The following is a 19211-nucleotide window of genomic DNA, read 5'->3' as shown; positions in this document are numbered from 1 at the left end:
TGCAAGGACAGATTTCCAAAAGTCTACAGGATTTAGTGATGTTCTTGATGTCTACATTTACAGGTGGTGACCTGGAGGAACGTGGGATCTCTAAAGGTGTAGCTGCTCGAGCTTTTTCAGAAAGAATGACATATTTCTGTAAGAAAAGCACGTCTGATCTTTATTCTCAGACATTTAATGGGAGAAAATATTTCATGATCAATTTACCACAAATGTGACAAGACAAAGAACAAAAGTCCGACTTTCATTAGAAAAACAAATCTTTAGTTTATAAGAAAAATATAACCAAATAAAAACCTTTTTTTACCCCCAGTGTTTGTAGTAACGCTGTTCTTTTCTCAGTAACAGTCATCTAATTACTGTTACCGTGAATTGTTTTAGTAAACCGTTCTAACCAAAAGCTCCACCAGCTGCTGTTAACCCAGAAAATGACTTTCTGTCAGAAGGAGGAACAGGGCGGGGCAACAACAGGAGACGCGATTATGATTGGCTGTGGCAGTGATAGGTTTTATGGAAGACTATCGTAGCCAACATTGTTTTACACTTACATTGCCCACCCACACACCGACACGCACAGATACAAACATGTACACACGTCTTCAGAAGAATCTTTAAAGAATGTAAAACCAGATTTTTCTTTAGATAGTAATCGCTCCTGTTCTTGTGGAATGAGGGTGGATGAGCTGCATGATAGAAACTCCATCACCAAAGTATTTGCGTTCAACACCAAACCTGTTTCACGGAAAACAGGTTTTCCCAACAGGTTGTGAAAACACAAATCTGTGTATCGGATGTTTAGTCTGACTAATGACAAAAACTTCAATCTACAGTATATTCAATTTTTATCAGCCAATGAAAAAAGTAAGAATTCAATTGATTTATTTTAAATCGGCAGTTACCTGCTGATCACCGCGTGTAAAGATCACTAAGGGACATCAGTACAGTTGCATCACTCTCTCCTGTCTCATCGTCCCGCACGTCTTTGGGTTTGTCAATGATTTGCTTGTTCTAAGTGACCGTCGTTTAAATCTTTAGTCGACTGGTTTCATGAAACTTTCCTTGTTGATGGAGGAGTGGGCTGCTGATGCCATCATTCTCAGTGACACCTACAACAAACTTGTTCTGAATGACAAAGTCCAGATGGTGAAAACTTTATCATAGATCCGGGTTATCAGTGTACATGTAAGGGGTAATGGCCGACGAAGTGTGCGTTATTACTTTTTAACGCACGCCGTGGAAGCCTGAATCGCGTCGGACGGTTGCTTCCGCGAAATGAACACCAGAATACAAGGGTGTTTTGTTCATGTTTAATTAGTTTTGCTCAGGTTGGCTGTGACTTCTCCTGGACCCCCCAGTTCTCTTGGAGATGAGCGGCGATATTTAGTTTTTATATCTTTTGAACTCCCTGGATCTGCTCCTGGGTTCGCCTCCACCGGCCGGCCGTACCAAGATTCTCTACTTTGTTCCCATTAATGAGAACAGCTGTTAGCAGGAATGTGGACAATCCACCTGGAGGATATAAGTGGTGCTTGATCCCAGAACCACTCAGACTGATGAAGCCACATGGGTGAGTTGTGAAAGGTTTTAGTCAAGATGCAATGACTTAACTTCAAGACATTATAAGACTGGCCTTTGTCCTTGCCGAGTGCAAAAAGAGCAGCTTAATCGCTCCCCAAGAGCGGCTCTGGCGATCCAGACTCCATCTGCAGGGCTTCCTCCACAGTGTCTGCAACCCTGAAGTCCTGCAGCTGCGCAGCCAGGAAAACCTTCAGAATGGAGGGCTGGAGGGGGAGGAGCAAAAGCGGATGATGAAAGCTCCCATCAGTAAGAGGCTCTGAGGCCTGTGGAGCTCACCTTCAGTCCTGAAAAGACCAGCCTCACGCGCCGCAGCTGAAACTGCCTCAGCAGGTCCTTCAGCTCACTGACCACGGTGTAGTCTATGGCGCTGACGTGGTGACAGTCCAACACCACCGATCGTGGGGGGGACACTGGAGGTTGGGCAGTCGGTTAGGACAGCAGCCGAGATCAAAGAGGTTTGTGTGTGAGTGCGGTCCTAACCCTGCAGAGCGTGAGCGTGGATGAAGCGGCTCAGGTGCTCTGTGGCGGGAAACGTCAGGCCGCTGCACGGCTGCATCACCAGCACGCCGTGATCCGATACCTGCAGCAGAGCGGGCACAAAAGACTCCTGACCACCAACCAGCCAGCAGGCATTCACAGACTAGCAGGACTCTACCTTTATCCGGGGTCTGGCCATGTTGTACAGCAGCCCAGCTCCAGACACGGCGACCCCAGCCATGATGCCGTACTGCACTTGCCAGAAACTCAACAGAAAGGTGATGGTGAACGGCAGCAGGTCCAGCCCTGCAGACCGGAGCAGCAAGAAGGAAAACACTGAGAAACGAAGAGGAGAAATAACTTTTGACCAAACAAATGAGCGTGTGAACCCTCTAAAGGAGAGGTTCTCAAAGTGTAGCCCGCGGGGGGAGAGTTTTTGTTGCCCTCAATAAATCCTAAATGATCGTTATTAAATCAGCTGAACATTGCTTGGAAAAATATTGTTTCGTGGTTTCTGGCGACATCTGCAGGAAAGCAAGATAATTACACTCAGGTGTCAATGGTACAGTGTATTAATTTTTACCACAGGAGGGCAGACAACATTTTCTTTTTCACTGGCTCTGTGAAGAAAGGAAGGACCTTAACGACAAAGCGGGAGGATGAGTGGGATTCGGAGACAGAGCCAGAACAGGTTCCTTTGAGGAAAAACGTTGTGTTGGCGAGGAGAAAAGGCGCTTTCAAGCCAAGTGGACAAATGGTTACTTCGTCGTACCTCATGGGCTGGACAAAGTCATGTGCCTTATTTGTAAGCATGTAAATGAAATGCTCAAAGAATTCAATTTAAATCATTATGTTGGGCCCACTATCACCATGTTTCCAAATCATAAAAACTGTGACAAATTTACCGGGAAGGAGCACAAATAAGCTCCAACAACACCAAGGAGGCCATGCTGCACAGCAGATATTAATGTTTACAAAAATGGCTAAATCCAGTGAAGCTGTGACAGAAGCTAGCTACGATGTGGCTTCGGAAATGGCCCAGTGTAGCAAGGGGAGTTTGTATGCTGAAAGTAGTTGAAATTGTTTGTCCAGAGCAACAGAAAAATTTGGAGGAAACAAGTCTTTCAAATAACAACTAGACAAGTAGAGGATCTGGGCAGCAACCTCCGACAGCATCTGGGAAAACATCTGGAGGACCTGGTTAACTGTATAAATGACACTTGGTCATTAAAGACATTAAAATCAACATTTTTCTGTTTATCCAATTTTTCCACAAAAACTATCCCCCCGTCGAATGTCGAGTTCCTAATGTGGCCCTCCGCTGCAAAAACTTTGAGAATCCCTGCTCAAAAGGATAATGAGGACCAGCAAGAAACTCCAGGTGAGTAAAAATAAAGTTTAATAATTAAAGCCGCAAGCGGCATTGTATGGCCCGCGGGCAAAATTCGCCCCTGCCGCCCGCTTTTACGCACCACCTCCACTATTGCTGCCCACCTCTACGCAGCACCACGGTCCTCACCACCCACCTTTGATCAAGGCCAGTCAAAGCTACATATGCTAATTATGCTAACTATGCTAGTTGTGCTAATGCTACTAAAAGTGCTAGCATTGCGATCTCTCTCTCCCCCTCTCCCTCCCCACACACACTAAATGTAACAAATAAATAAAAAATAATACGACAAAAAGGGGTTTATACAAATCTACACTTTAGTTTCTTGAAGCTATATAACCTCTTTTTGTGATAGTAAAACCTGTCCAACACAAAAAGCCTTCAGCTCTAATCTGTTTGCTCAGCTGTTGGACAGAACAAGTTAAAAAAAAAAAAAAAAAAAAAAAAAAAAAAGCATTGCGATCAGCTACGTCAAGTGACTCGGAAAAACATATTGCTTAAAATGCTAATTACGCTAACTATGCTAGTTATGCGAATGTGGCTAAAGGTGCTAGCATCGCTATCAGCATCATCAACTCACTCAGAAAAACACATTGCTTCATTGGTAAGAGCTACATGTCATAAGTTGATAGAAAATCCCCCCTTTTCTGTTGATTTTATTTCCATAGCAACTATTTAAAGTATTGGTCACCTAGGGATAACAAACAGACGTCAGTTTTACACGAATCGGAAAAAATAAATTTTGGATGTCCTTAGCAACGGATGTTTTTTGCTAACCACGCCCACATTCCCTATATGTCCATATCTAGTGTTTTTCAATATGTTCAGTTCCAGCCATGGATGCATTCATTCAATTTTCACAGTATTTTATTGAAAAGCATAAGAGTTAGAACAGTATCCCACTTTTGCGAGCTTGCCACATGCATGCCATTAAAAATCTACAACTTCAGATTAGGCCGGTTGATCCATGATCGTAAGATTGCAGGTTCGATTCCCGCCTTGCACACCCATGTGTCGAAGTGTCCTTGGGCAAGACACTGAACCCCACCTTGTCTTTAGTGGGAGGTTAGCGCCAGTGTGTGAATGTGTGTGTGACTGGGTGAATGGGTCTGTGACTGTAAAGCACCTTCAACCTTGTAGGTAGGGATAAGTATGACAAAAAAATGCCAAAGAGGCATAAATGGACCAGTTGTCAGGCAGAATACAGGCAGGACTGCCCTGCACAACGTTGTGCAGATGTTTCAGAGAACGGATCCGCACTCCAGTTTACAAGCCTGTCCTTCAGGGACTTCAGGGTACCAACACTATGACCACCTACTGTGCACGCTCCACATCCTTGCCACGGCGCAGTAATCCAGCATGGGTGCCACGGCGCAGATGATGACTACAGCCAGAGAAGCCTTGGGAATGTAGTAGAACGCTGGCATGAGGAACTCCAAGGAGAGCAAGACAATCACACCTGCAGGAGGAAAGGAAAACATGAGAAGACACAAAACACAGACTGCAGAAGACGGTCTGAATCCAAGCAGATCAAAGACTAGAGGCTGTATTTACAGCATGGTATGAAACGGTGAGGGAAAACATCTGAGCTGGCACGAACCACACAACACAGTTTGGTCTGACACAAATGTTTTGGAGGTAAAAGTAAAAAAAAATTCTCTGGTCCAAGTCTCCACCTCTGACAAACATTAAGGTTCCCAAGAGGCTTCCTTCAGACCTTTTTTTATGGCCCGCAGCAGCAGTCACTGACTCCAAGGACCATATCGTTTACGCAGTTGGAAAGATTTCTGCGCCTTTGTGTGAAAATTTGAACCCCACCACATCCTTGAAAAGTCACCAAAATGTACACACACCTAGGATAAATTGAAAAGGAATTTTCAACAAAGTCAATGTCACCCCCCTGAAGATGATGACATCACGGCGAGCAATCCCGTATAAATTATGAATGGGCCGAAAATCGCTTATGCGCCCAAAAATTTTTTTTTTTCAAAATACAGTTACGAAACCAAATCAAACGTTTCGGGGATATCCCAAGAAAGTTTTGACATCAATTTGGGACGGCCACATGATGTACGGCTTGGCGAACTCTGAGAACTGGCGATTTTCATGTTTTTCGAAATGCTGAACAAAACAATGTAGCATACGACAAGATCGATAAAGGAATGTGGGCGAGGTAAAAAAAAAAAAAAGACAGCAAAGAAATGTGCTGACTCAGCAAAAACGAAAAAATTCGGATTTTCTTTAAAGAATTGACTAACGAAACCATTATTGTCGGCGATATTCAGAGGAAGTTTTGAAATTATTATGGGATGGCGACATGACCTACAGATGTGCTAAAATCTGTTTTGTCTAAAAATGTCTACAACATTTTTTTTGCGAGCAATTGTCACGAAATTTCAGAAATGCAGCTAGCATAAGTCTACAACTACCTCTGGAGTTTCGTCGACCTTTGACCTCGGGAGTAGGCCACCATCTTGAATTTAAAAAAAAAAAAATCACCTTTACTACCAGATACAAACGTAAATCTTTTGGGCATCAATGGCAAGCTACTGTGCAAAAAATGTTGCAATAAGAAGTTGTAGATATTTGACGAAATGCGTAAAGCAAGCTTACAAAAATGGCGTACTATTATAACTCTTGTGTTTTTTAATAAAATACTGTGAAAATTGAATGCATGCATCCATGGCTGGAACTGAACATATGGAAAAACACTGGATATGTACATATAAGGAATGTGGGCGTGGTTAGCAAAAAACATCCATTGCTAAGGACCTCCAAAAGTTTACATTTTCCGATTCGTCTGAAACTGATGTTGATCTGTTTGTTATTCCCGAGGTGACCAAATCATAAAATGGTTGCTATGGAGAAAATGGGGGGGGGGGGGGGGGGGGACAGAATGCCCGTGATTTTGAAAAAGTAGATTTCCTATTAACTTATGACTAACCAATGGAGCAATGTGTTTTTCTGAGTGAGTTGATGATGCTCATCACTAGGCTAGCACTTTTGGCCACTTTAGTGTAACTAGCTTAGTTAGCATAACTAGCATTTTAAGTAATGTGTTTTTCTGAGTCAATTGATGATGCTGATCGCAATGCTAGCACTTTTAGCCACATTAGCATAACTAGCATATTTAGCGTCTTGAGCAATGTGTTTGTCTGAGGCAGTTAATGATGCTGATCGCAATGCCAGCACCTTTAGCCACATCAGCATAACTATTATAGTTAGCATAATTAGTATATGCAGCTTTAAATAGCCTTGATCAAAGGTGAGCGGTGTGGGCGACGGTGCTGTGTAGAGGTGGGCACCGATGGCGCAACGGTGGTACGTAGAGGCGGGCGCGGGGAGCGCCTGGAGGCCATACATGGCTTTAATGTTTTTAAATATTTGTCAGTTGTGCCTGTGTTTGTTTTTTTGTAGGGGTGAGCCTCACTAAAAACATACTCCTGTTTTTATGGAGTTAACTGTTTTGCTGCTCCACAGCTATGATCCTGTGCTGAGACAAACGTCTATCGATCCATTTTCCAAACCCACTTAAGCCATTTTCGGATTACAGGGATACTGGAGCCTGCAACTTTTCAACTAGAAAAAGCCAGTCATTTACCTAAAAGAAAAGGTATCTTTGTGAATCCTCTATCGTATTTATAAAGGGTTTGGATCCATTAATTGGCTTCATTTATGCTCTGATGAAGGTCTTGTTTCGTTCTATCATCTACTGGACAGATGAGCTGGACATGATGCAACACAGACATCATTAAATCTTTCTGTATTCTTTATATTTTCAGATTTTCTGCTCTGGCCATACGGTGCTGTACAACTCTCACCTCCCCACAAGAAAATCCTGGTTGAAAACCCAGCTGGGATCTTTCTGTGTGGAGTTTGCATGTTCTCCTACTGCGTGTGTGGGTTCTAGACTGTCCCTTAGGTGTGTGGTTGTGGGTCTCTGTGTGGACTTGTGATGAACCCCGCCTTCACCAGGCTCCAGCTACCCTGTGACTCTGAAAAGCACCAGGTGGGCTTAGAAAAATAGATGGATGTCCTTTTACACTCCTGAAGAAAATGAAGCTGTAATGATGCAGAATGCCACAAGAGGGCAATAAAGACTGAAAGATGGCTTCAGCACTCACTTGTGAGGATCCCTCCTGCTGGAGTGCAAACCCCCGTCTGAGAGTTCACCGCGGTCCTGAAGGGGAAGGAGGGTGGAGGTTGAACCTCTATAGAACCGTTATACTCACTGATGTTGCAGACACACACACACACAGTGTTACACACACCTCCCAAAGCTGCCGGTGACGGGGTACGCTGATACAAAGGAGCCCATTATGTTGGTCACTCCGATTGCCAGCAGCTCCTGGTTGGCGTCGATCCTGTAGTCGTTCTGACTGGCTGAGAGACAGGAAGTGAGAATCACAGCCCAGGGAAGACTTCCTGTTAAACCTGCTCACACTTACCGAATGCTTTAGCAATGGCGATGCTCTCCAACAGACCCATGAGGGGGATCAAAGCCAGCCCCCCACCAAAGTCCTGAGGAGAACACAGTTATGTTTGACAGCTCCACATATTCCAGCTCTTCCTCCCATCCTCACCTTCAGCATCTCTCCAAAGGAGACGGTGGTCCCGTTGGATGTGGTATCCGAGGTGGGTGGGGGCCTGAAGGGTGGAAGTCCCTGTGAAGTGTGACCGGTGATTGTGAAGAAATAATGGCCGTACGCCTCGCAGGAGAAAGCAAACAGGGAAGCTGCCACGACCAGCAGGGCGTTACGCACTGTCCAGAAGGAAGAGGAGAGAAATCTGAGAACAGGAAATGCTACTTTCAGCACATCAGCGTCTGTGACACACAAATACTGACTGGTTGCAACTGTCCAAATGAACTTCCTGGCCATTCTGGAGCAAGAGGCGGAGTCATTGGAGACCAGGTTGGACTTCATGAAGGTCAGCATGGTGAGCAGACACAGACAGAGCAGGCCCATCACCACATCGCCTGTTCTGGCCTCTGGGATCTTGTAAAAGGTGTAGTAGACCTCCAGGAAGAACTGATGAGGGACCCCCTGGATTCCCAGAATATTCTGGACAGGAGAACAGCAACGGGAAACATTGACAAACATCAACAAGAAGAAACTGGAGGCTTTGCTGCACTCTGTCATGAGAGGACAACCTGCTGCTGTTTTTCTGGACACTTGTTTCATCCTTTGCAGATAACTAAAAATCCAGCTCTGAATGTTTAAAAGTGATCTATTATTGCAATTGTTCCCAAGTAAAACAACTATAAATTAAATTATGGTTTTAGCAACACTTTCCTGACTGTCTTCAGGCCAGGAGCATGAGGAAAGGTGCAGCCTTTTTTCACATGTGCAGGTCCCTCTCAGAGACATGAAACCCTTAAAGCAGCTCAGTAAAACAGACACATGTCCATCAAATACTTTTGTCAAACACAGCATTTCATGTTTTCCTAAGAAGACATTGATTTTTTAAAGCCACAAACACTAAAGGCGAGCCTTCCAACTCATGAGTTGTAGAATGTAAAAGTATCTGGAAATGATAAACAGTCATGTTCCTCCTCCATGAATGTTCCTGTTCTGACGCTTCCATATCCTTTTATATTTAGCCTCTGGTGCTTTTATTTTGAAAATCTTTCATTGAACATCAGGTTTAAACATGGTTATTATCATGTTATTCCACAGAACTTGAATCTTATTCAATCTTTATTTTTGTTATGAATGTGGCAACCACAATGTTTGGTTTCTGCCCAGAAGAGAAAAGGAAAAATATATTTTTGTACATTAATTATTTATTATTTCAGTGAATTCCTGCTTTTGTTCAGATTAACAGCAGCAGTTAAATAGGAATAGGAATGACAGATCACATAATTAGGGCAGAGAAAATCCATTCCTGACTTGATTTGTCAATGTTTCATTGGGGCGAGTTTGCTTCAGCTGATGGTCCTCTGTTGAACCGTGTGTCTTATTTTGAGAGGAACTCAAGTGTGCCTTTGTTAAATTCAGAAAGAAATATTCAATTTTCTCTTCATATTTCAATGTTTTCTTCATAAAAAAACTATAATTTGTCTGGATAGAAAATCCAGTAAGAACAGAGCAGTGTTGCACTCTTTGGCTTTGCTGTTCGCTCTGGGTTCTGATCACAGAGAAAGACCAGACGGACAGTTGCAGAGTTCTGGTCGAACAGAACGGATGAGCTGTTTGGTGACTGAATCCAAGCGCCTTCAAGGAGACACAAAGACGCTTGATTGGTTAGAATCCAATCCACTCAGCATGAACCCTCTTGTCTGTGATTGGCTGGTTTGGTGGCACATTTGTAATGCTGACCTCAGAGCGACTCAACAGAAGCATTTGACAACAGTTGTGTGAAATAATTCAAACTTATTCAGGTTTCTAAAGGTCATTAATGAAAATATGGATTATATAACCAGAGGAAAGACATTTTGAAAACATGGACGGGATTTCACACTCAAAAATGACAGATTTTCATTTGCAGCATAGAAAGTTGTATTTATGGGAGATTTTGATTTTGATTGCTCTTACTTTAGTGTCAAAAATGTGACTTCATAGTATTGGAGTATCTCCCTGGGCCGTTTATCTTTAGGGTTTTAATGCTACTAAATGTTAAAGTGTTGCAGTGTGGTCACAGTTCACTTATGAAATCCAGTATATAGCCACGTACAGCTGGAAACTGAATGCTCATCAGTCTGCGTGGGGAGACATTGTTGCGCTGCCGTCGTCCAAACTCACCTTAACCTGGCCGAAGCCGATGGTGACGGCAGCCGCACAGGTGAAGCCTTTGATCACGGGGTACGAGATGAAGTCCAGCAGGAAGCCTGCAGAGACCAGCGGCACAGACACTCAGAGACGGCGTGCATCAGCAACAGCTCCTGGTAGGTTTCTGTCGTCTGCAGCGGCAGCCAGGCTTCAGGGGGTCTGACCTAATCGGAGTAACGCCATCGCCGCCTGAACGAGTCCACAGAGGAGGCTGAGCAGCACCGCTCTGTGGGGCTGCCCCCCCACCACAGAGAAGCACAGGAGGGACATGATGGCTGTGGGACCCAGGGTCACATCCTTCGAGGTTCCGAGGACGGTGTAAATGAACCCCCCCATGAATGCAGAGTAGAGTCCGTACTGCAGACAAAACAAGAACACCAAAGTTTGTGTGGACGATGGTGGAGACTCTGTTTTACTGAATCTGCCCTTAAGGTGGTTTGACTTTCTGTCAGGATCTGCTCAGGTTCTGACCATCCGACCCACAAACTGCAGGAACTAAAGGACTGGCTCTTAACAAGGAAATCTGGCAAAAACTCTTTTATTCAACACCAACAGACCTTTATTCTAGATTATTATTTTCTGCAATCATGAAAAGGTGATATTTTTTTACCTAAAAAAGCATTAGGACCATGTTTTAAATGTAAACTAAAGTTATAAATGACAGTAACAACAGCTTGAAGAAGCAAACAGCTTAAATGATCAATAAAATTACATAAGACTGAACATTTGAGCCAAACCTGAAGCAAAAAATGAGAAAAAGCCATGAATCCTGTGGAGAAAAGGAGCCGGGCTAACCTGCACAGGAAGACCTGCCACCTCAGCGTACGCCAGCGCTTGAGGAACGACCGTCAGCCCAACCGTGAGGCCGGCCAGCACGTCCATCTGCAGGTAGCTCACTTTGTATCTGGGTAACCAGGACAGGATGGGAAGCCAGGTCTTCAGAGAGTTCCAGGAGCAGCAGCTCCAGCCCGAAGGCCTTCTCACCCACGACCGATCCATCCCACAGGGTCAGAGGTGACGGGCCGAGAGCAATCACACACGCGTTCAGAGCGCTTCGTCCTTTTGGGGTGCCCAGCTGTCAGGAAACTTGCACACCAGCCCGCCTGTTTGTTTGCTCTTCAGACCAGTAGAACAACCTGAGCACATCATAAGAGTAGACACCCTGTGATCATCACCTGACTTTGAAAAGAGGCCAGGTGATCATCACCTGAAAGGTGCATGCACCTGCGGATCCTACAGTACCTGCAGCTGTGTCCCACAGAGGAAGGGGCCTCAACTGAGCCTCAAGACCCCATGATCTCTGTGGAAGCCGTCAGAATCTGAGAAGCAACAGATGTGAAACGGATCAGAAACAAAGGAAAATAGAATGAAAACTACTGGATATAAACAGAATAGAAATCAATCAGAAGAGTAACGGAATAACAAAGAAACCGATCAGAATAGAAATATAAACACAGATCAGAACGAAAGAAACAGAATAGAACCTGATTAGAATAGAAACAGATAAGAATGGAATAGAAACGGAATGGAAGCAGATAGAAAACTGATCAGAGTAGAAACAGAATAGATTAAAAAGATCAGAATGGAAATAGAAACACAGATTAGAACGGAGTAGAATAAAAATAGTATCTAATCTGAATGAAACAAATAACAGAATAGAAACAGCTCTGAATAGAAGCAGAATAGAAACAGATCAGACCTTCAGTCTTCTTTGAGTCCATCAGCTGTGATTTTCAGGTTCATTTATTTTGTTAACTTCCTCAAATCGGCTCCTTTCACGGCTCGAGACGAGTTCCTGTTTCTCCACTCACGCGGCCGTGGTCATGTGATCAAAATGGGCGGAGCCTCACTTGTTTGGGGAAGTGTGGAGCTGGAACCTGTGCAGTTGATGTGGGGGTGTTCCGCCATGCCGCCGTGGTGCTGGATTCTCCTTTTAGCGGCTTTCGGCTTCGCGGAGCCACAGAGACGAAACGTTCTCCTGATCATCGGTGAGTTTTGCAGAACCGAACCCGGAAGTTCGAGTGCAGCTGCGTCAAAACCTGCGTCAAAAAGCTGGTTAGAAAACTAAGGCACTAGAGTGGGGGATTACTTCTGGTGCTGATGAATGTGGACTCGCCCTGACTTCCAGTCCTCAGAAACACAAAGAGAAGTCATGAAGAGATCTGAGGTTTTCAGAAGATCAGATGGAGGTGAAGGAGGGGTCTGTAGCTGACAGAGTTGCCATGGAGACAGAAAAGAGCTTCTCTGTGATCCATCACGTGCTTTTAGCAGATCTGAGTCCAGCTCCTCCTGTTGGTCTTCAGCCTCAGGAGGAACCTTCTTCTCTGTAGAGACTGGAGCCACAGACTGAAACGTTCCACCGGGTATTCCGATGACCTTTCCTCCTCCATGTTGGTTTCTGATTGCTGTGCTGCATCATAACTGTGATCTGGATCCAAAAAGCTCTGCAGAATCGTGCGGTTCTGCTTCTGCTGTTGCTTAACTCCAGTGGAACAGAGCTGAGAGACAAATACCGACCAGACACCTCCTCTTTTATGTCTTACCTTTTAAAAGTCATTCATCCGTTTTTCTGCATATCTGAGTCCAGGTAGCGGTCGGTCTAAGCAAACATGTCCAGACTTCACTTCCTCCAGCACCTCTGGGAAGACCGCGAGGAGTTTCCAGGCCAGCTGAGACGTGCCCAGAACATTATTCCAGGGAGGGGTCCAAACCAGAAGACCAGGCCACCTCAACTGGCTCCTCTTGATGTGGAGGAGGAGCGGCTCTACTCTGAGTGACCGAACTCCTCACACAATCTCTAAGGGAGCACCCAGCCAACCTGCAGAGGAAGCTCATTTTAGTCGTGACCCATTACCTTTCTCCGGTTAAGAACCATGGCCTCAGGCTGTCGGTGCTGACCTTAACCCCACCCACTTCACACTGCAAACCAGCCTAGTGCACACATGGCTTGATGAAGGCAACAGGACAACAGCATCTACAAAGACCAGAAATAAAATGTTATGTTCCACAAAGAACCATGAGCAACGACAGAATGGGGATTGAGTTTTGGAGCTCAGACCATGCGTAGGGGTGAGCCCCACTATATCTAGCTGGTAACTATTGACGTCCTGCACATGCCCCCCCAGAGAGATGGCGTTCCAAGTCCCAAAAGCCGTGGCAGGCCAACCGCTTGTATTTTTTTGGATGGCGTTGAATCAACTCCTGGGAGTCCACTACCTCTAGAAGAGCTCAAAAGGAGCTGGCATGGTTTGGGTGGCAGTGAAAAAAGCCTTTTGAGCTCTCCTAGAGGTAGTGGACTCACAGGAGTTGATTCAGCATCATCCCGTCAGGCGGGGTCCACCGGGGCCCATGGAAAGAGCCGAGGCCGCTAGGTACCCACTTGCAAACCCCAACCCAAGTCCTGACTTCAGAGTTTGGCACCAGTGGCAGCAGTCTTTTGGCGTAATGATATCTAGATGTTGCCTTCTCATAAGGGGGTTCTGAACCACTCTTTGTCTGCACATCACTCTGGACCTGTTTGCTTGGTTCTTAAACCTCACTGTGTTAAGGTGGCGGTCCACTAAGATCAAGTCCTGAAGTGATTTGATTTGGAGGATTTCCACTTTGTGCAGAATCACGTGAAGGAAATCCTCTGAGCTCCCGTTTTTGCTCTTGTGCAGCGGACGATGCAGGCTTTGAGACGGAGGTCTACAACAACTCTGTGGTGCACACGCCCCACCTGCGTGCTCTGGCGCAGCGCAGCCTGCTGTTCCGGAACGCCTTCACGTCGGTCAGCAGCTGCTCCCCCAGCCGCTCCTCCATCCTCACCGGCCTGCCGCAGGTATGCTGCGCATGCACGTGCAGGCGCCACATCCTGGAGGTCCTCACTTTGTCTGCTCGTTTCAGCACCAGAACGGCATGTACGGCTTGCACCAGGATGTCCATCACTTCAACTCGTTTGACGGAGTGCGGAGTCTGCCGCTGCTCCTGAGCCAGGCGCGCGTGCGCACAGGTGAGTTCAGACCGCCTGTCAGTCCCACACCTGCGCCACAGCCTGTTCACTTCCCCACCTGTTTTCTTCAACCCTGCAGGTATAATCGGGAAGAAGCACGTTGGGCCCGGTTCCGTCTATCCGTTTGACTTTTCCTATACAGAAGAAAACGCTTCAGTGCTGCAGGTGGGGAGGAACATCACCCGGATAAAACTTCTGGTCCGGAAGTTCTTCCAGACTCACAAACAGGAAACGGAAGCGGGAAGAAGACGCATTCCGGATGGAAGTGAGGACAGACCGTTTTTCCTGTACGTGGCCTTCCACGACCCCCACCGGTGCGGACACTCGCAGCCCCAGTATGGAGCCTTCTGTGAGAAGTTTGGAAACGGAGAGACGGGAATGGGAAGTATACCAGACTGGAAGCCGGTTCATTACACTCCGGAGCAAGTAAAGGTCAGTCCGGCCCACTCCAGCAAACTGATGAGGATCATTCTGTCTGCAGTCCTTCCTGCCGGGCGGGATGTGTGTCATGAAAAGAGTAACAGAGTAAAAGTACTGGTTCTTCGGCACAAACATACACCTGTAGAAGTTAAAAAAATGTGTTCAAGCAACTGTAACTTAGTCAGTGTAACTTATTACCCACTACTAAATCAGGTGTTGCAGATTCTGGTTGGCTGAACACCTGATCCAGATCCAATCAGCAGCGGTTCAGACCAGGATAATAGAGAACAAGCGGGCGGTTGATCTGTGTTTGAACCACTAACACCTGCTCACCTGCTCAGGTCCCCCCCTTTGTGCCGGACACACCTGCAGCACGAGCGGACCTGGCTGCACAGTACACAACCGTGAGCAGACTGGACCAGGGCGAGTACCAGCACCAGAGCAGAGACGCCAAAACAAAAGCCCAAACGCTGAAGCTGCACATTTCTCCTGCAGGTATCGGGCTGGTTCTGGAGGAGCTCAGAGAGGCGGGTTACGAGAACGACACCCTGATCATCTACAGCTCAGATAACGGCATCCCTTTCCCGAATGGCAGAACCAATCTCTATCACTCCGGAACCGCAGAGCCCATGCTGGTGTCGTCTCCGGAGCGCAGGGAACGCTGGGGGGAAAGCAGCCAGGCCTTCGTCAGCCTGCTAGGTAAGGAAGGGGTGATGGGGGATGGGGGTGGTGAGGGAGATGGGCTTCATGGTAAATGAACATGTGACTCCCCCACAGAGCGGCTGAATCTTTTCATCCAGATCATTTAGAAAGTTTCATTGATCGATCAGAATAACTGGGACCAATTGAGATTTCAGACAATCCTCCTACCCCTCCCAGGTCTGCCTCTGTGGGGAGGGGGTCAGGGAAGACAGGAAAGCACTGGAACATCTGCGAGAAAACCAACGAGAAGAAACAAAGTTTCTGTAAGAGAAAGAACCTGAACGTGCAGAACCCAAGTCAAAAGATCAAAAGAATAGAAACTGCAACAAAACATCTGCAGACGTGTATGAGAAACAGAGCAGGACCCCCCCCCCCCCCCCCCCCACACACACACACACACTCACAGCATGCTCAGCCTCCAACTCAGAAACCTCTGTCCACTCTGATTTCCTGTCAGATTGGCTCCTGACTGATAGAAGACAGTGGTCAGAGAACGTTTCACTGACATTCATGCACCGTCCTTACAAAGTTCTTCCTAAGATTGCCGACGTTTCTCTTACAAAAAGGAAAAAAAATCAGCTGAAGTCTTCCTGGTGGAGCTCATGGGACAGAACTGCAAGGAGAAAAGACCAAACTTCCAGACCGGACAGAAATACCGGCGTGGTTCAGGAGAGCTGTAGAAAGATTTTAATGTGACGCTCTCGTCCTTCCTTTCTCCTGCAATGCTCTTGAACAGCCACAGGGGGGCGACCGAGGACAGGACAAAAGCAGCTTGGAGAAACTGAAGGGATAAAAGCAACCTTCATTCAAATATAGTTGAGATAAAATGTGACAAATCCACAGATTTCTGATGTGACTGCCCCAGAAATGTTTTTGCTGATCTTTTCTTTGCTCACACTCTTTTGTGTTTTTTGTTGTTGTTGTTGTTGTACCACAGACATCACCCCCACCATTCTGGACTGGTTTTCTGTGCCGTACCCCCTGTACCGCCTCCCCGGCAGCCCAGCGGCAGTCCTCCTCACCGGCCGCTCCTTGTTGCCTGCTTTGGAGGCCGAGCCCACAGATTGGCTGACAGTGTTCAGCAGCCAGTCCCTGCACGAGGTCGGCCCACCTCCTGCTGCTCAGCCCTGTAGGAGACCAACAGCCCCCCCTCACTGCCACGCTTTTCTCGTTTCAGGTTACCATGTACTACCCAACTCGCTCCGTCCTCCAGGGGGCGTACCACCTTCTCCACAACCTGCACTACCGCATGCCCTTCCCCATAGATCAAGACCTGTATGTGTCCCCCACCTTTCAGGACCTGCTGAACCGCACCAGGAGCCGTGAGCCCACCCACTGGTTCAAGAGCCTGGAGCAGTATTACTACAGGGAGCGCTGGGAGCTGTATGACACCAGGTCTGTCCCACTCTGGGAGGGTTCATGGATGAGAAATGATGTAGAAATGAAGCACTGATCCAGAGAATATCTACAAACATTCATCTGCTCCTCCTCATGTTTGTGGGACATCGTAAGGAACAAATCTAAGACGACATTAATGCCTGACATTAACTGTAAAAGTTCAATGTTGGTCAAAAAAGATGATTAATGTTGGAAAAAGCAAAATAGTCATCAGACGAGCCACGAATGCTTAAAAAAATATTAAATGTATGGATGAACTCTGAATCGGGTGTTTAAAAAAAAAAAAAGCTTGATGTGTTTAACAAAAAACATGTGATGGACGTGTGCCTGAATTTAGAGACCCACTCAATAGAAATCCTGTTTTTGGTGTTTTTAACATGTTCCTGTGGCACATTTCTCAGGATGGAAGACGTAAAGAAATGTAAGAAATTGGAGTATTTCTATGTTGAAATCGTGGTGAGCAGATGCAGAAATGCTGTTGGCTAAAGCATGTAGGTGTGAAGTTTAACCTACAATCGGCAGGCTCCCGGCTCCGCTCCATTCTGATGCATCCACTTTCAGAATAACAGATCCATGTACGACTTCATTTTCCCCATCTGAGCTGGAATTTGGCTCCAAACTATACGATTGGATAGCTCCAATCATGCTTGTCATTTTTGATGGGTTGGGGGTGTGATGGATCTAAGCTAGTGGGAGAGAGAGAGGTGGGCTTCCTCAACAGTCCTGCCCACAACTCAGAGGTGAATTTCTCATTTCTGATGAACTCCTGCCGCCCTGCAGAAACTACGTTCTAGAAGACGACACCGTTTATTTTTGTTTTATGCCCAAAAATGTCATAATCATAATGAAATGACGACTGGGAATGCTTTTTTAAAATCGATCAAAGGCTGAGGTTTGGAGTGGGACTTATTGGAGAATCCTCAAGTCTTCCAAATTAAAAAAAATTTGAGTTTTAAGATGAACGTTTACTTAAAATATTAAAACTTATTGAGCTTAAAAATGCCTTAACATTAAAAAAACTAAAAACAAATATGAAAATCAGAAAAAGACCCTAGAGAACAGGCAGGAATCTCCTGAAAGACAGAATATTTTCAGACCAGAATGGATGAAACATCTGAAAACATGAGGAGTTTAAGCACCTGAAGACCTCACAGTCTAAAGGTCATCAGATTTCACCATTGAAATGTTCAGAAGCTCTGACCAAAACCAAAACAGTCTAGAAGCATACACTGTATTGGCAGCTGTGAGGTAGAGATGTTTGGAAAAGCTCATAAGCTTCCCTCGAGGTAATGCTCTTTTTGGAGGGAGATCAGGCCAACTGGTGTTGGAATGAAGCGGGGGGGAGGGAGGGGGTTCTATGTAATCTATAAGATGTTCCGAGGCTTCATGAAGTCCATGAGAACCAAAAATACCCGAAGTGTATCACAGATCAATGCTCTTTCACATGTAGGGCGTCAGGATCCAGAAACACAGTCCAGACATGAGAAACAGTTTCTGCGTGGACGTCTTTATCTGACGGGAAGTTCTCTGCTTTAAACCGATATTTGATTGTTGGAATGATGAAGTGATGCTTTAGAAAACTGAAGGAGAATGAGCAGGAACTCTGTCAGCGGCACACGCTGCTTCTTTGTGGTTTTACGGGGAAGCAGCCTCCGAAGGTTCAGATGTGACGTTTCTAATCCCTTTTCATGAAAAACAGACAATCAAAGATGAGTCAAGCTGAGGAAACCTTTAGGCTGCCTCTTTCCACAGAATATTCCTCAACCGATGAAGAGAAACCGCGGAGCTGAGTGGGAAGTTTCTCCATCACAGCCTGGATGTGCGCACTTCAGGGGCAGTTTAGCATCATTTTTATGTTCCAGTGTTCACACATTAACCCCACAGCTTCAATAAATCTTTTAAAGCTCATTCTGTTTCTATTTCCTGTTCATTCCGTTTGTTTTAATAGAATTGATAAACAGTGCAGAAAGTTTGGAGAGCAGATGTTCATGGTCTGTGATTTGGCAGGTCTGACCCTCTGGAGGTGAGGAACCTGGCTTCTGACGCCTCCTACAGTGCCGTGCTGGAGGAGCTACAGCAGCGCCTGAAGAAGTGGCAGTGGGAGACAGGAGACCCCTGGGTCTGTGGACCGGACTACGTCCTGGAGGCAAAACTGACACCTCAGTGCAGACCACTCTATAACTCACTATGATGGACCCTGATGCACTCTGACACCACCCTACAAAACATCTGTAAATGTCAAAGCTGTTTATGAAAAAAATAAACCATTTTACAGTTTATGAAGCTCTAGCACGCGCCCTCTCTCCGCAAAGGTCCAGTTTGAACCAAACTGTACATTTAACCTTTCAGCTCCCTGACTGTCATGGCTGACTAACAGGAATCCATTTTTACCTTCAGCGTCAGAGAGGGGCAGAGCCACCCCCCCCCCCCCCCCCCCCGACTCCAGCATCAAGAACGGATCAATTTAGATTAAGAGGGCCATCAT

At 46.0% G+C, this 19211-nt stretch overlaps 2 protein-coding genes across 3 annotated transcripts; one reads left to right on the top strand and one right to left on the bottom strand.

Annotated features, from left to right (window-relative positions):
• Positions 1 to 133: 133 nt before the first annotated feature.
• LOC144990501 (sodium-independent sulfate anion transporter-like) lies at positions 134 to 12051 on the bottom strand. The gene is made up of 15 exons (XM_078944016.1): positions 11915 to 12051; positions 11458 to 11534; positions 11011 to 11351; positions 10380 to 10572; positions 10189 to 10274; positions 8292 to 8508; positions 8029 to 8207; positions 7894 to 7966; positions 7717 to 7828; positions 7570 to 7625; positions 4764 to 4904; positions 2234 to 2361; positions 2059 to 2158; positions 1855 to 1988; positions 134 to 1781 (listed from the first exon to the last, which is right to left on the bottom strand). Exons 3-15 carry the CDS (start codon positions 11212 to 11214, stop codon positions 1662 to 1664), a joined length of 1743 nt encoding a protein of 580 aa, XP_078800142.1. The 5' UTR covers positions 11215 to 11351; positions 11458 to 11534; positions 11915 to 12051; the 3' UTR covers positions 134 to 1661.
• On the top strand, positions 12050 to 19005 carry LOC144990502 (N-sulfoglucosamine sulfohydrolase-like). Of its 2 annotated transcripts, none has more exons than XM_078944018.1 (9): positions 12050 to 12203; positions 13875 to 14035; positions 14101 to 14206; positions 14286 to 14638; positions 14968 to 15049; positions 15122 to 15325; positions 16266 to 16429; positions 16506 to 16723; positions 18734 to 19005. In XM_078944018.1, exons 1-9 carry the CDS (start codon positions 12050 to 12052, stop codon positions 18915 to 18917), a joined length of 1626 nt encoding a protein of 541 aa, XP_078800144.1. In that variant the 3' UTR covers positions 18918 to 19005. The 2 variants fall into 2 exon arrangements, with proteins under 2 accessions (XP_078800144.1, XP_078800143.1); XM_078944017.1 differs by lacking the exon at positions 18734 to 19005 and adding an exon at positions 18479 to 18634.
• Positions 19006 to 19211: the final 206 nt, after the last annotated feature.

This window comes from Oryzias latipes (assembly GCF_053564925.1).
Source record: "Oryzias latipes strain Hd-rR chromosome 1 unlocalized genomic scaffold, Olatipes_Hd-rR_3.1 chr1_Y_2".
Taxonomy (NCBI): domain Eukaryota; kingdom Metazoa; phylum Chordata; class Actinopteri; order Beloniformes; family Adrianichthyidae; genus Oryzias; species Oryzias latipes.
Note: the sequence above shows the minus strand (reverse complement) of the source record. Positions and strands in the feature narration are given on the sequence as shown.

What these genes read in the sequence shown, in the direction of transcription:
- LOC144990501 (XM_078944016.1), bottom strand. Translation starts at nt 11,214, where the DNA reads ATGGATCGGTCGTGGGTGAGAAGGCCTTCGGGCTGGAGCTGCTGCTCC. An exon ending in TCGGCTTCGGCCAGGTTAAG is followed by an intron (nt 8,509 to 10,188) that starts GTGAGTTTGGAC and finishes TCTCCTGTCCAG; the next exon opens with AATATTCTGGGAATCCAGGG. An exon ending in CCACGCTCACGCTCTGCAGG is followed by an intron (nt 1,989 to 2,058) that starts GTTAGGACCGCA and finishes CCCAACCTCCAG; the next exon opens with TGTCCCCCCCACGATCGGTG.
- LOC144990502 (XM_078944018.1), top strand. Translation starts at nt 12,050, where the DNA reads ATGGGCGGAGCCTCACTTGTTTGGGGAAGTGTGGAGCTGGAACCTGTG. An exon ending in TCCTCACCGGCCTGCCGCAG is followed by an intron (nt 14,036 to 14,100) that starts GTATGCTGCGCA and finishes TGCTCGTTTCAG; the next exon opens with CACCAGAACGGCATGTACGG. An exon ending in GGCCTTCGTCAGCCTGCTAG is followed by an intron (nt 15,326 to 16,265) that starts GTAAGGAAGGGG and finishes GTTGTACCACAG; the next exon opens with ACATCACCCCCACCATTCTG.